Source organism: Ursus americanus, chromosome 5 (assembly GCF_024610735.1).
Source record: "Ursus americanus isolate L20-20 chromosome 5, mUrsAme1.1.p, whole genome shotgun sequence".
NCBI classification, from domain to species: Eukaryota; Metazoa; Chordata; class Mammalia; order Carnivora; family Ursidae; genus Ursus; species Ursus americanus.
This window is the reverse complement of record NC_142131.1, coordinates 75628349-75641839: the sequence shown is the minus strand read 5'-3', so window position 1 is coordinate 75641839 and position 13491 is coordinate 75628349. Positions and strand designations below refer to the sequence as shown.

Genomic DNA, 13491 nt, shown 5'->3' with positions numbered 1-13491 from the left:
GGACGTCATACAGGTGTCTGTCTTGGAGACTTGTGTGGATGGTGGTGCCATCGTCAGGGAAAATGGGAATAGTGATTACGTTGGTGAGAAGAATTAACTTCTGGTTGCGTTGAGTTTGGGTCGGCTGGAAAATCCAAGTGGAGCTAAGAGGCTGCTGAAGTATAGGTGTAGAGTTAGGATGAAGGGATCTCCATGGATGGAAATTGAAGTCAGGAGGATAATTACGATCCCCTTGGGAGAGAGGCTACAATAGGAGAGCAGAGGGCTGAGGTCCAGCCTCACAGGAACACAACCTTTAAGGATTGGCAAAGGATAGAAATGTCTCAGAGGAGGCTGGATAGGAGGAATGCCGATGGGTTGATAGTGAGGACAGTGCTTGACGAAGGAAGCACGGTCCAATGTCTCATTTTGTAGCTCGTATCACAGTGTGTTGTAGCTTTGAGAGGGTAGGGATATTTCTGGATCTCTATCACTTAGCGTGTTCAGCCTGGCCATTAGCTGATACAGTGACTCTGGGGGAAATGACGAGAAGCTCCTTTCCTCAAGGTATTTTTCTCCTACTTCCCAGAAAATGATACAAGTCTCTCTGGTGACAGGCAGTGCCACTCCCGCGGAGTTGTGTCATGCTTACTTTACCCAGCTCTGAACAGCCGGCTTGAGCACGGTGCTTGTGTCAGCTGAGTAAAGCTGATGAAATGTATATCACCAGGGATTTTTTCATTAGTTTTACCCACTTTCATATGTATGTCACTTACAAATTTGTTTTGAATCATTACCCTAGTAGGTGTATCAGGTAGGTGTCATTCATGAGTTTTTACGAATGAGTCCCAGATGAATGAGTGCCTTCTGGAAAGATTCTGAGGGGAGCAATACCACAGTAGGGAATCACACTCAGATGTCCTGACACTGGTCCATGGCTCTGTCTCCTGAAGCACACTGCTTTTAGAGTTGCCTTGGTCTAGTCTTTATTCCTTGTTTGAATCTTAATTTTTTATTTCACTTTTAAGGGCAGGGAGATGCAGACCTGGAATTTGTTTCCGGCTGTTCAGTAGACTCCGATTCCAGAATATGTTGGAATTTCAGACTCCAGAACTTTTGAGAATGCCATTACAGGTAGAAATTTACTAAACTCAAAAGGGCTATTTTTATGGGTGAGGGAGGAGAAGGGACCATTTCAGCTTAATACCAGTTGGACTTTTAAATGATCAATTCCTAAAACATAATCATAAAATATATATGATGGGAGGTGGTTATGTATCTAATATTTATTTCTAGACAAAATTTAATCCATAAACCTCCGAAATTTTAAAGAATTACTTGAGTGCATTTAAATTATGGTACAGTTTATAGATACATTGTTGTTTTTTTTTTAAATCAACATTTTAGAAGTCTGACAACCATATAGTGTTCACCTTTCACATTCTTATTGAGGATTAGAAAACAGATTATTTAGGGGTGCCTGGGTGGCGCAGTCGTTAGGTGTCTGCCTTCGGCTCAGGGCGTGATCCCTGCGTTCTGGGATCGAGCCCCACATCAGCCTCCTCTGCTGGGAGCCTGCTTCTTCCTCTCCCACTCCCCCTGCTTGTGTTCCCTCTCTAGCTGGCTCTCTGTCAAATAAATAAATAAAATCTTAAAAAAAAATAAAAGAAAACAGATTATTTAAATTCCAAAAGATAATAGCAAAATCTCAGTTTAAGATGCTGAAATTAACCTTGGTAGTTTGGAAATGGGTCCACTGAGATTTCCTGGCCTTTATTAATTGCATGCTTTAAGTTTTCTGACCTCACGGAAGAGCCAGACATTGTAGTTTCTAGGGAAAACTACCGGAAATACATTAATTTGATTCTCTGGTGTGCTGAACTAGATGCTGGCTTCCAAACTTCTAAAGATTTTATTTCTTCATTTGAGAGAGAGTGAGCATCAGCAGGGAGAGGGGCAGAGGGAGAGGGAGGAGAGCTGAAGGCAGATGCTTAACTGACTGAGCCACCCAGGTGCCTCTCCCATGATTTCTTTGAAAGTCAGCATCAACATAAATTTCCAACATTTCAAAATTATTTGCTGTTCTCATTTACAGGAACTTTGTTTGCATACTAAGCTGTTAGCCCCTGTGAATTGTCCTATTGCTGATTTCCTAATGAAAGCTCCTGAGCCTCCACCAGCTTTAATTGTAAGAAATGCTGTACAAATGCTGAAGGTTGGTGTCTTCATAGTTTTATTTTACCTATTTTACTTGAAATTTAAACACAGTGAGGATACATCTTACCTAGTTTTGTACTTAAAAATATTATCTCAAACAATTACGTACTTTGAATAATGCTGTCATGGTAATTACAGTTCTTTTTTATATAAAATATTGGAAGCAAACTATGTTGTTTTTAGAAGATGTGGCAAAGGAAAATTTACATTTTCCTTTCTTGATGATTTTTAGGCATGTGACTTGATTAAACCTAGGTTTCTGGTCGTGTCAAGTTCTGTTCTGTGTTCTTTTGTTTAGACAATAGATGCGATGGATACGTGGGAGGACCTCACTGAGCTGGGCTATCATTTGGCTGACTTGCCCGTAGAACCACATCTTGGGAAAATGGTCCTGTGCGCTGTTGTTTTAAAGTGCCTGGACCCCATCCTCACCATTGCCTGCACGCTAGCCTATCGGGATCCTTTTGTCCTGCCTACCCAGGCCTCTCAGAAACGGGCAGCTATGCTTTGTAGGAAACGCTTCACTGCGGGAACTTTCAGTGACCACATGGCCCTTCTCAGAGCGTTCCAGGTACTGTTTAATATTGTCATCTCCTTTCTGAACATGTGGCTGCTTTTAAACACATATCTGGGGCAAGTGTAACGAATTACAAAAGAGATACGATTCCGTTAATTTTGTTTCATTATAAAGTCACATTTTATTGCTAGCTTAGAGAAATAACTTTCCTACTGTTCATGTGTTGGAATTATCACCATTTGTCTCTACTTTTTTTTCTTTTGTTTTCTCAGTTTTTTCCATGTAGGAATATGTGTATACGTATATTTATGTTTATTTACTTGTATTCATTTTCTAATACCCAGGTTCCTTATCTTTTAATCATATCTTGGGCAGAGAATGCTCTAAAATTTTAGTTAAGAAGCAATCAATGTATATATTATTCAAAGTATGTAGAACAAAACTTGGAATAAAATTATCTTGAATTTAGTATCTATTTATTGACTTTTTTAGAGTACATCTTTTTCTTGTGTGCTCATGACATTGTGCTAAGAAGTTAATTTTATAAAGTAAAATCGAAATATCACTTAAAACTTTTCAAGATAACGGTAGCGAGAAACTGAGGAGTGTGATAAATGGGAAAGAAAAGATAAGGAAAATGGGATTCTGAGGAAAGGAAATGATACGTAATTTAGAATTTCAAATAATGTGGAGAAGGTGATGTTATTTCCTGAAAAGGTAGACATGTTATTTATCATTAAATTCTCTCGAATGTAGACTGTACATTTTTAAAAAAATTTCATTTTGTTTATGCAGAAAGTACTCTTTTCCAGGCATTCAGGATTTTTCCATTATATATAGTTAAAAAAAATAATGGCAAGCTCTTTTGTGAGCATTATTGAACAACGGGTAATGCAGTGCTATTAAGTTTATTAGATACCATATGTTATAGTAGATTAGTTGAGTGGATAATAGAGGGAGATTTGGTGTAGAATTTCTGTGTATTCTTTGTTTTTCCCCCAGCTCCTTCAGAAGCAGAGAGGATAAATTACTGCCTTGGTCTTTTAGTTATATTCCAAAGCAAGAAAAGTTGTTTTCAAAGAGGAGCTTTTTTATACTGCATAAAGATGGTTTCTAGAAATCCCACTTCCTGTTCTCAGATAAATTAAGAGGTTGATATAGAGGTTATTTTTGGAGGACTGGAGTGGTAGAATCCTTACATATAAACAGTGTTATGATGGCTTAGTTAAAAACCTCTGACACTTCAGTGGAAGAAAATTAGCAGACACATCTGAAAAGGTAGATATTTTTACATAGTTGGTCATTTAGGTTAATGGATACTTAGTTCTCATTGTAATTTTATAAACTCAGTGGCTTTCATAGCATTTGAGTGTAAATTAATGATAAATTTTGTTTGATCATAAAACCTTAGATTTTATTTTTTTATATTTGATTTAAAAATTTATATTTTTTAAAAATTGAGATGTCATTGACGTATAACATTTGTTCTAGGTGTAAAACATAATAATACTATCATTGTATAAATTGGGAAATGATCTCCACAATAAGTCTAGTTAACATGCATTATTGCACATAACTTGAAAATTTTTTTCTGTTGGGATGAGAATTTTTAAGATTTACTCTCTGGTATGTTAACAAGATTTATTGTGGTGATCATTTCACAATATATACAGATACTGAATGAGTGTTTTGTATACCTGAAATGAATATAATGTTAAATGTCAGTGATATCTCAATTAAAAAAATAGTCTACCAAAAAAATCTACTCTTGGGGCCCCTGAGTTGCACAGTAGGTTGAGCATCCAAATCTTTCTGTTCAGGTGATGAGGTTGAGCCCCGTGTTGGGCTCCACACTCAGCATGGAGCTTGCCTGAGACTCCCTCTCCCTCTGCCCTCTCCTCTGTGCACTCTCTCTTTCTCTAAAATAAATAAATAAATCTCTAAAAAAAATCTACACTCTTAGCAACTTTCAAATATATACTACAGTGTTATTAGCTATGGTCATGCTGTAAGTTACCTCCCCAGGACTTACTTATTTTATAACTTTAAGCTTGTATCTTTTGACCCCCTTTACCCATTTCACTCTCTCTCCTCCCCTGCCTCTGGCAACTACCAGTCTGATCTCTCTGTCTTTGAGTTTTTTGGTTTTAAATGAAGGCCTAGATTTTCTCAAATAATTAGAAGGAAAATTGACCTTGAGTAGCTAAGTAGTGGTTTTCAGTTACTTTGCTGCCTAACTAAAGAGTTTAGTAAATGTATCTTGTTATATAATTATATTTTCATAGGCGTGGCAGAAAGCACGAAGTGATGGGTGGGAGCGAGCCTTTTGTGAGAAGAATTTTCTTTCACAAGCTACCATGGAAATAATCATTGGCATGAGAACTCAGTTGCTTGGTCAACTTAGAGCATCAGGTAAAATTTTCCCCAGAGAACTTATTTAGACCACTGAGAGTACCTTACCTATACCTCGTAGTATTTTTAGTGTTAACTGATGCCATCTTATATTATTTTTATGACATTTTCACATTATATATCTTATATATATGAACTGGTTTGTAGACTCCTATGTGATCTCAGCTTTTGTTGGTTAAAAAAATGATAGTTGTAGAAGCTGTAGCTGAGAAACATATGAATACCTTTTGATACTGTCGGCAATGAGCAAGTTATAATATCTTTGTTGGCAAAAAGCAATTTAGGTCTTGTAGTTCTGTTTTATCACTACTAATAAACAGTTGCTTGGCTCTATAATAGGTTTAAATATGTAAGTTGGTTGATACAAATGCTGGTCTTCATATTTGTGGAACATAAAACAGCTAGTAAATCTCTTTAAGGCACGTAATTTTTTTTTAAGAGAATGCCAGTATTGTTATGTCATTTTAGAATTCTTTCTTTAAATTTCCTTTTGAGTAGGATAGTACATTGAGAAAATAGTCGAGGAAGAGTGCCGGAGCCTGGATACATGGATGAGCTCAAGTGCCAAAGTACTATGAGGAGCGAAGGAAAAGGATTTAGAGTTGTCTCAAATGCTGGGAAATATGAAGGGCTTTGGAAACTCAAGCAAGAATATATTTATTGAGTTCACTCTAGAATTCCTGTCTGTCATAACCAAAATGTTATCGCTACCAGTCAGAGGAATGGTTTAGATTTTCAGCTATGATTTTAGTACATTTCTTTTTTTGACTTTTGTACATTTCTGATAGCAGCTTATGAAGAACTTTATAGCAAGAATGTGTATTTTTTAAAAGTCCCCAAGTCCCCAATAAATCTTCTGTTTCCTTTAGCCTGAGCAAACCTAAACTTTCTTAGAACATTGATTGTGTATTTTAAACTTTACAGAGGAGATTTTATTAATTATTGTGGAATTTGAATATCGTTACACTTCTATGGGTTATTACAATTTTTGTAAAAAACGCACATGTTTAAAAGTATATTTTGCACCATAGAAAAAGTTGGTGTGGTTTTTTTCCTCCTTCTAGGTTTTGTTAGAGCACGAGGTGGTGGTGACATTCGAGATGTTAACACAAATTCCGAGAACTGGGCTGTTGTTAAAGCTGCATTGGTGGCAGGCATGTATCCTAATTTAGTCCATGTGGACAGAGAGAATGTAGTATTGACAGGGCCAAAGGAGAAAAAAGTTCGGTTTCATCCCACTTCAGTTCTCAGTCAGCCTCAATACAAAAAGGTAAAACATTTTTAATGCTCTTAGGCCTTGAGGTGAAACTAATCTAATTTACATAGTTGAAGATCAGCAAAAAGATGCGTCAGATACCAACCTGCTTTAAGAAAGTAATTGGTTATATATGTATAATCCAACACCGGAACAAAATTTTGGTGAAATCTTAGAGTTGGAAGAGGTAATGTGTTAGGTAATGAGGACTTGCGTTCCAGCTGCACGAGCAGTGACTTGCTTGAATGTTTGCCGGCTGCTAATATCCATCGTCTGTTGCACTGAGGGACTTTTTAGTTTAAAAGTATGGCCAGCAAACTAGGTGGTAAATACAGTTAACGAGGTTTTGATTTATTTTTCTGATAGATTCCTCCAGCCAATGGTCAGGCTGCTGCGATTCAGGCACTGCCCACAGATTGGCTTATCTATGATGAGATGACCAGAGCCCACAGAATAGCTAATATTAGATGTTGCTCGGCAGTGACCCCCGTCACCGTGTTGGTCTTCTGTGGCCCCGCGAGGTTGGCAAGTAATGCTCTTCAGGAGCCTTCATCGTTTCGAGGTAAATCTGTCACAAGGAAATAAAAATCTATTTGAAGTGATTTTTTTTTTTTTACTAGACCAAATAAAAATTGAAATTCCAAAAATTGATGTAGTAATTTTGGTATATTAAGTCTAATTAGAAATTACTAAAGTATACCTCAGTTCTTAAAATTGATTTCTAAGGGAACTTGTTACTGAGTTGTGCATTTTTTTTTATTTTTATTTTTTTAAGATTTTATTTATTTGACAGAGATAGAGACAGCCAGCGAGAGAGGGAACACAGGCAGGGGGAGTGGGAGAGGAAGAAGCAGGCTCATAGCAGAGGAGCCTGATGTGGGGCTCGATCCCAGATCGCCGGGATCACGCCCTGAGCCGAAGGCAGACGCCCAACCGCTGTGCCACCCAGGCGCCCCCTGAGTTGTGCATTTTTGATTGATCTCGCCGATAAGACGTTTACTTTTCCCTCGCGCTTGACATTAAATAATAGTTTAGCATAAAGGTAATTGTTTAAGGGAAATAATAATAGTGACGCGGGACCCCATTTCCCTCATGCAAACACTTTTTAGTATTATTTTACATTCTCCTGTTTTCATTGTGCAGAATATAAATTTTCAAAAATACTTTATATTAATGGCTGCAAAATATTCTATCACTTAAAAGTGGCCTAATGCATTTAAAGTGTTCCTTTACACTTGCTTATTTTCAATTTTTTGCTATTCAGTGATTCAGCAAGTATTTATTGGTCATCTCCTATATGTCAAGGATGCTAGGCACTGAAGATGTAACAGAAAACAGGATAGACTAGGTGTTTTGGTCCTTAGGCGTTTACACGGTAGTGGGATTAGACAGCAAAGAAGTAAATACTCTGCATGCGACTATGAAGGAAATAAAGAGGACTGCCTTAGGATGACCTACTTCAGAAAGAGACCCTGGAACAAATATCTCTGAGGAGGTGTGATTTGAGTATAAGACCTAAAGGATGAGAAGCCGCCAGTCATGTGAAGATAAACCAGTAGGCAGGAGAAGACGGCACAGAGGGCCACGATTCTCCACTAGGGAATGTTCTAGGCACTGACAGAAAAGTTATGGGATTGGGAGCGTGATGATCAAGGGGAGAGAAGGGTGGGGTAAGATAAGGTTGAAAGAAAGGCATGGACTTGTAAGCCATGGTAAATGCAAGGGAAGACATTGAAGGATTTTAAGTGAGGGAGCGATGTGGTGTTATTTATGTTCAAAAAGATCATTGTGGCTGTGAGGATGGGTTGTTGAAGGAGGAAGAATGGAAGGGAGGATGCAGCTAGGAGTGTGCAGTGTGTGGTCTTAATGATAGATAATGATGGCTCAGAACTACAGTGGTGGCAGCTGATAGGAGGAGAAGTAGATTCAGAATTACTTTGGAGGTACTAGTAACTGCTGGATTGAATGGGTGGTGAGTGAAAGGGAGGAGTCAGTAACTTCCAGGATTTTGGCCGTGGTAGCTTGCTGAATAATTTTTTAAAATACTTTTCTCTTTTTGATGTTCAGCTTGGGTGATTTCTACCACCCTGTCTTCCAGATCCCGGACCCATTCTACTCATCTAATCTGATGTTGATTCCTTTCAGTTTATATTGCATTTCAGTTATTATATTTCTCAGCTTTCCCCTCATATGTACCATTTCTTAAGTTATCTTTATGCTGTTTTAGAAAGCTTACATGATTGTATATTACATTTGGCATCTTTATTTTTTTTAAAGTTATTTGTTTATTTAAATAATCACTACACCCAACACGGGGCCCGAACTCACGAGCCCGAGATCAAGACCTGAGATGAGATCAAGAGTCAGCCACTTAACTGACTGAGCCACCCAGGCGCTAAATCTCCATTTCTTCTTTTAAATTGAAACCTGTGAATTTACATGAGCATTTCTTGATTTATAGTGTTTTCATTCCCTTCTTTATGTCCTTAGTTTTCTTCTTCATCCAGTTATTATATTTAAAGATTGTGTTTTGATTTTTAAGTTCTTGTCTTTTTTTTAAAAGATTTTATTTATTTATTTGAGAGAGAGAGAAAGAGAACACAGGTGGGGGGGGTGAGGAGGGGTAGAGGGTGAAGGAGAAGCAGACTTCCCGCTGAGCAGGGAGCCCAATGTGGGATTCGATCCTGGGACCCTGACATCATGACCTGAGCTGAAGGCAGGAGCTTAACCGACTGAGCCACCCAGGTGTCCCATTTTTGTCTTTTTTTTTTTTATTTCGTTGCATTTTGATTAGAGATTGTAGTCTTTAAAATGCCTTTCCCCCCCTTTTTAGAGACTTAATTTGTGCGACTGTTGGATTTGAAGAGCTCCCGACCCAAACTGTTAGTATATCAGGGCAGATTTGTGTAAATACAGTGTGTGTGTGTTTACTTACTTCTTCTGCTATAAGATGGTAAAAGTGAAATATTTTCCCTTCAATGTGTGTTTGGACAGCGGATGGTATTCCTAATGACAGTAGTGACAGTGAAATGGAAGATAGAACGACTGCTAATTTAGCAGCTTTGAAACTTGATGAGTGGCTCAATTTCAAACTAGAGCCTGAGGTAAGTTGCTTTTCGGTAGTGTGGTAAGTTTCTTTCATTCAGTGAGTATGAATTGACATACAGTATGTTGAAAATTATACCTTTACCATTGAGCCCTTAGTATTAGAGAATATAGTTTGTATTTCAGTTTTCACAGGGCTCTTATGCATTCTCTGACATATTGGGGTTTATTTAAGTAGAGGATTTCAAAAGCCTCGGTGTGGCTCGTATTTAAGCACAGTGATGTCTGAGTATTTCTGTGTATATAAGAAAATGCCAAGTATTGGGTAGTACATAAGAACTCCCTTTATTTCGTATAACTCTGTTTCTGAAAAAAAGATACGAGTTTCTTCTGTCTTCTCTTTTTGTATATCTCTGAATTGGGACAGATGAATTCTTTTTTCAAATTAAAAATGTTCTTGACAAAGCTTTCCCTTCATTCCATCTCCACCTTTATTTTTTTCCAAGGTATTCAAATCTATATTGTTATTGTCCCCCTTTATCTTTCTATATAGTTTTCTCCTTTTGGAACAGGAATAAAAGGGGCAGTACATTATTTTCTAACCTTATGCCATCAAATCAATTAGTACAGATGCTCAACACATTACAAAATTGATGTTAATATGTAATTAATGAAAAATAAGATATTAAAAAGATAACTATATGAATACCCAGATATATGCTGTATTCCCATTTATATGGATCTGATCCATAAAACATCAACACATTCATTCGGATACTAATTTAGTCCATGGATCAGGGCTATATTTTCAAAGTATTTTAAGGATGCCAGGACACTACAAGAGCTGGAGAAAAGAGCTGAGGAACAGTATATGCTTGCTAAACAAGAACTATGTTTATTTGCCTAGTGAATACCTAGAGTAATAAATTTTTACCTCATAGCAATCAGACTTGCAAACATGCAGAAATAGGAATTAAGGGTTTTTTGTTTTAAAGATTTATTTATTTGAGAGAGTGTGCATCAGCGAGGGGAGGGGCAGAGGGAGAAGGAGAGAGAGAATCTCAGGCGGACTCCCCATTGGGGGCAGAGCCCAATGGGGGGCTTGATCTCATGATCCTGAGATCACAGTCTGAGCCAAAATCAAGAGTCAGATGCTTAACTGAGTCACCCAGGTGCCCCAGGAATTAAGGGTTTTAAGTGTAGTTATAAAGTTCATAAAAAAATCTGAGTAGCCTGAGGTACATTTACTCAAAGCTTTGAGATTCATTAAGTTGTAGCAAACAAAATAATTCCTCAGACAAATGCACATTTTCCAGTATACATATTATTGGGGGAAGGAAGGGAGAAGATGTGCAGTAAGTGGTGAAATCCACCGAGCTATATGTTGTTGCACCAAACAGTTTGGAGACAAGGGAAATGTTCTAATGTAATTTCAGATTATGTTTCACTTGGCTAAAATAGAGCTTAAGGTTGCTTTGCCATATTAAAAATTTGCTACATTAATTTTTCACAGGTTTAGACTTGAACTCCAGTAGTAAATATGGCATGATTATTTTGCTTTCAATCTGTCAAATAGCTAAAAATCGATAATTTTAAAAACTACAACAAAGAAAAAGTTGAAGCGATGTGACTCATATCATTGAACCACTCCTAATGGTCAACTGTTAGTATGTAACAAATTCAGAGAGTTAATGAATCCTTGCATTCATTCAGTCTTCTGTGCCTTAGCTAGGATACATAATTACAAAATAGAAAAAGCTCTCTCTCTGTGTTTAAGAGATCCTACTATATCTTTTTTTTTTTTTTTTTGAGGGGTCAGGTGGTCAGCAAAGCTGTCAATAGTCTACAAATGGCTAGGTTTACTTTTTTACTCTCTGTTCACTCATCGCTTCAGCCTCTGGGAGCCCCACTTTCATTTGCACCAGCCCTTCCTTCCCTGAAACTGTCCTTGCCAAGGTCAGCATGTCCCCCACGTTGTCCAAGGCTAGCCCACTGTCCTTGAATTCACCCTTTCTCTCATGTTTGGCACTGTTGTCCATACCCTTCCTTGTGTAATTCTGCCCTTCCCCATTTTTCCTCCTCACCCCTGTCCTAACAAGTTACTCTGACATTAATCTTTCCTGATTCTTCTTCTTTCTTAAAAAGTCATTCCTTCTTAGGTTCTTTCACTGACTCTGCTGTATGTGTTTGTGCCTTAAATGTTAGATACTCTCCAGTACTCAGGGCTTTACTCTGCTCTTTTCATGTCTCTGCACAATCCCTAGGGACCTTACCTCCGTGCGTAGATTTAGTAACCATTAATGCACGGATGGCTCCCAAGTCTGTCTGTATTTCTAGCTCCGGCCTTTCTCTGCACCTGTGAGTCTAGCTGCCCTCTGGATCACCATGTGGATGTTCTACAGGCACTAAAATAAAATATGAAAGGAACTAAATGTATTTTTCTTTATTTGCTCTGCTGTTACTCTTCCAGTTTTAATCACACTCTACCCACACGTTATTTGCCATCTCTTCCATTGGACTGTTCCATGTGATTTTGTGTCTCTAGTCCTCAGATATGGTAAAGCAGCAATTTGATCTCATTCTTGCAACAAAAAGAATGAAATGCATTACTTCCTGACAAGTGGCCAAGTGTCCTTTGCAGACAGCTGCAGACCTTCACTAGTGAGTGGGTGTCTTGCAGGTGGGGCCTCCATCGTGCTGGGACCGGCGTGGCTGAGGGGGGTGTTCTGTTGCAGGCGGCCAGTCTGCTGCTGCAGCTCAGGCACAAGTGGCACAGCTTGTTTTTACGCCGGATGAGAGCTCCGTCCAAACCCTGGTCTCAAGTTGATGAAGCCACCATAAGAGCCATCATAGCTGTTCTCAGCACTGAAGAACAGTCTGCGGGCTTACAGCAGCCATCCGGAATCGGCCAGAGGCCGAGGCCTATGTCTTCAGAAGAACTTCCTCTGGCATCGTCTTGGAGGTCAAATAATAGTAGGAAAACTTCAGCAGATACTGACTTTTCGGACGAGTCTGCTACTGCCGAAAGGTAAATTGATACCATTTCATCAAAATGGGAGACATTTTTTCCCAGGAAAATGAATTATTTATCATAGAATCATGTGCTTTTGTAATATTTAAAAATTACTTGTAATCTAAAATATACAAAAAGGGTACAAGAAAATGGGAAGAGTTTTTTACTTTTTTTTTTTTTTTTAAAGATTTGTTTATTTGAGGTGGGGAGGGGCAGAGGGAGAGGGAGGGAGAGTCTTAAGCAGACTCCCTGCTGAGTGCAGAGCCCATCACCTGGCTTGATCTCACGACCCTGAGATCACAACCCGAGCCAAAACCAGGAGTTGGGCACTTAACCGACTGTGCCACCCAGGAGCCCCCAATTTTTTACTTTTAAGACATAGTTCTTACAAGTATTAAGATAATATGAAGGATTTTAAGCTACTGATATCTATGAGTCATTTAATAAGGAAATTTTTTTATCAGGAAAAACTCAAAATGTTTAATTTCAAGAATTCTCAAATTTAGGATCTGTTAAAAAGCTACCAATATTTTAAAATCACATATTTTCATTGATACATGTCAAGTAATATCTTTCCCAGATATGCCACAGCAAGAAGTGTGGGCTGTGGCCATTTAAAAGAACTACCTCCTCACAAGTCTTACCTAGGTATCAATATTGCTGACTAGTATTCCTACAGGAGATCAATTATTCATTCATTTATTCAGTGACACATTAAACGCGTGTTGTTCTTGGTGTAAGAGATACAGCAGTGTACCAAACAGACACGATCTCTTCCTTCATAGAGTTCATCTTTTATCCAAGGGAGGCAGATAATAAGTAAACAAATTTACTGTAAGGGGGAAATCTGTTACACTTTAGCCAAATTCTTCTTTTCTTTCCAGCATTTAGCAATTAGGAATAAGAGAGCTTTTATATTGAATTATTTATCCAAGAATGTGTTTTGATTATATAATAGTGGTTGTAATGAATCATTGGCCATGATTCAAAAATATTTGTTGTGAAAGAATATTTGTTAGAACCAAATTTAAGTTTCTTTGTATCAGTTAAAAT

The 13491-nt window shown here is 38.0% G+C and overlaps 1 protein-coding gene across 2 annotated transcripts in view; it reads left to right on the top strand.

Moving 5' to 3' along the window:
* The window catches only part of YTHDC2 (YTH N6-methyladenosine RNA binding protein C2), a 67203-nt gene that overhangs the window by 40317 nt on the left and 13395 nt on the right, over positions 1-13491 (top strand). For both annotated transcript variants that reach the window (XM_045794909.2, XM_087862377.1), the window contains 8 exons: positions 1008-1113; positions 2075-2194; positions 2495-2767; positions 4999-5125; positions 6190-6395; positions 6747-6942; positions 9375-9484; positions 12161-12453. In XM_045794909.2, the coding sequence (XP_045650865.1) occupies positions 1008-1113; positions 2075-2194; positions 2495-2767; positions 4999-5125; positions 6190-6395; positions 6747-6942; positions 9375-9484; positions 12161-12453 (1431 nt within the window). The remainder of the gene's footprint in view (positions 1-1007; positions 1114-2074; positions 2195-2494; positions 2768-4998; positions 5126-6189; positions 6396-6746; positions 6943-9374; positions 9485-12160; positions 12454-13491) is intronic.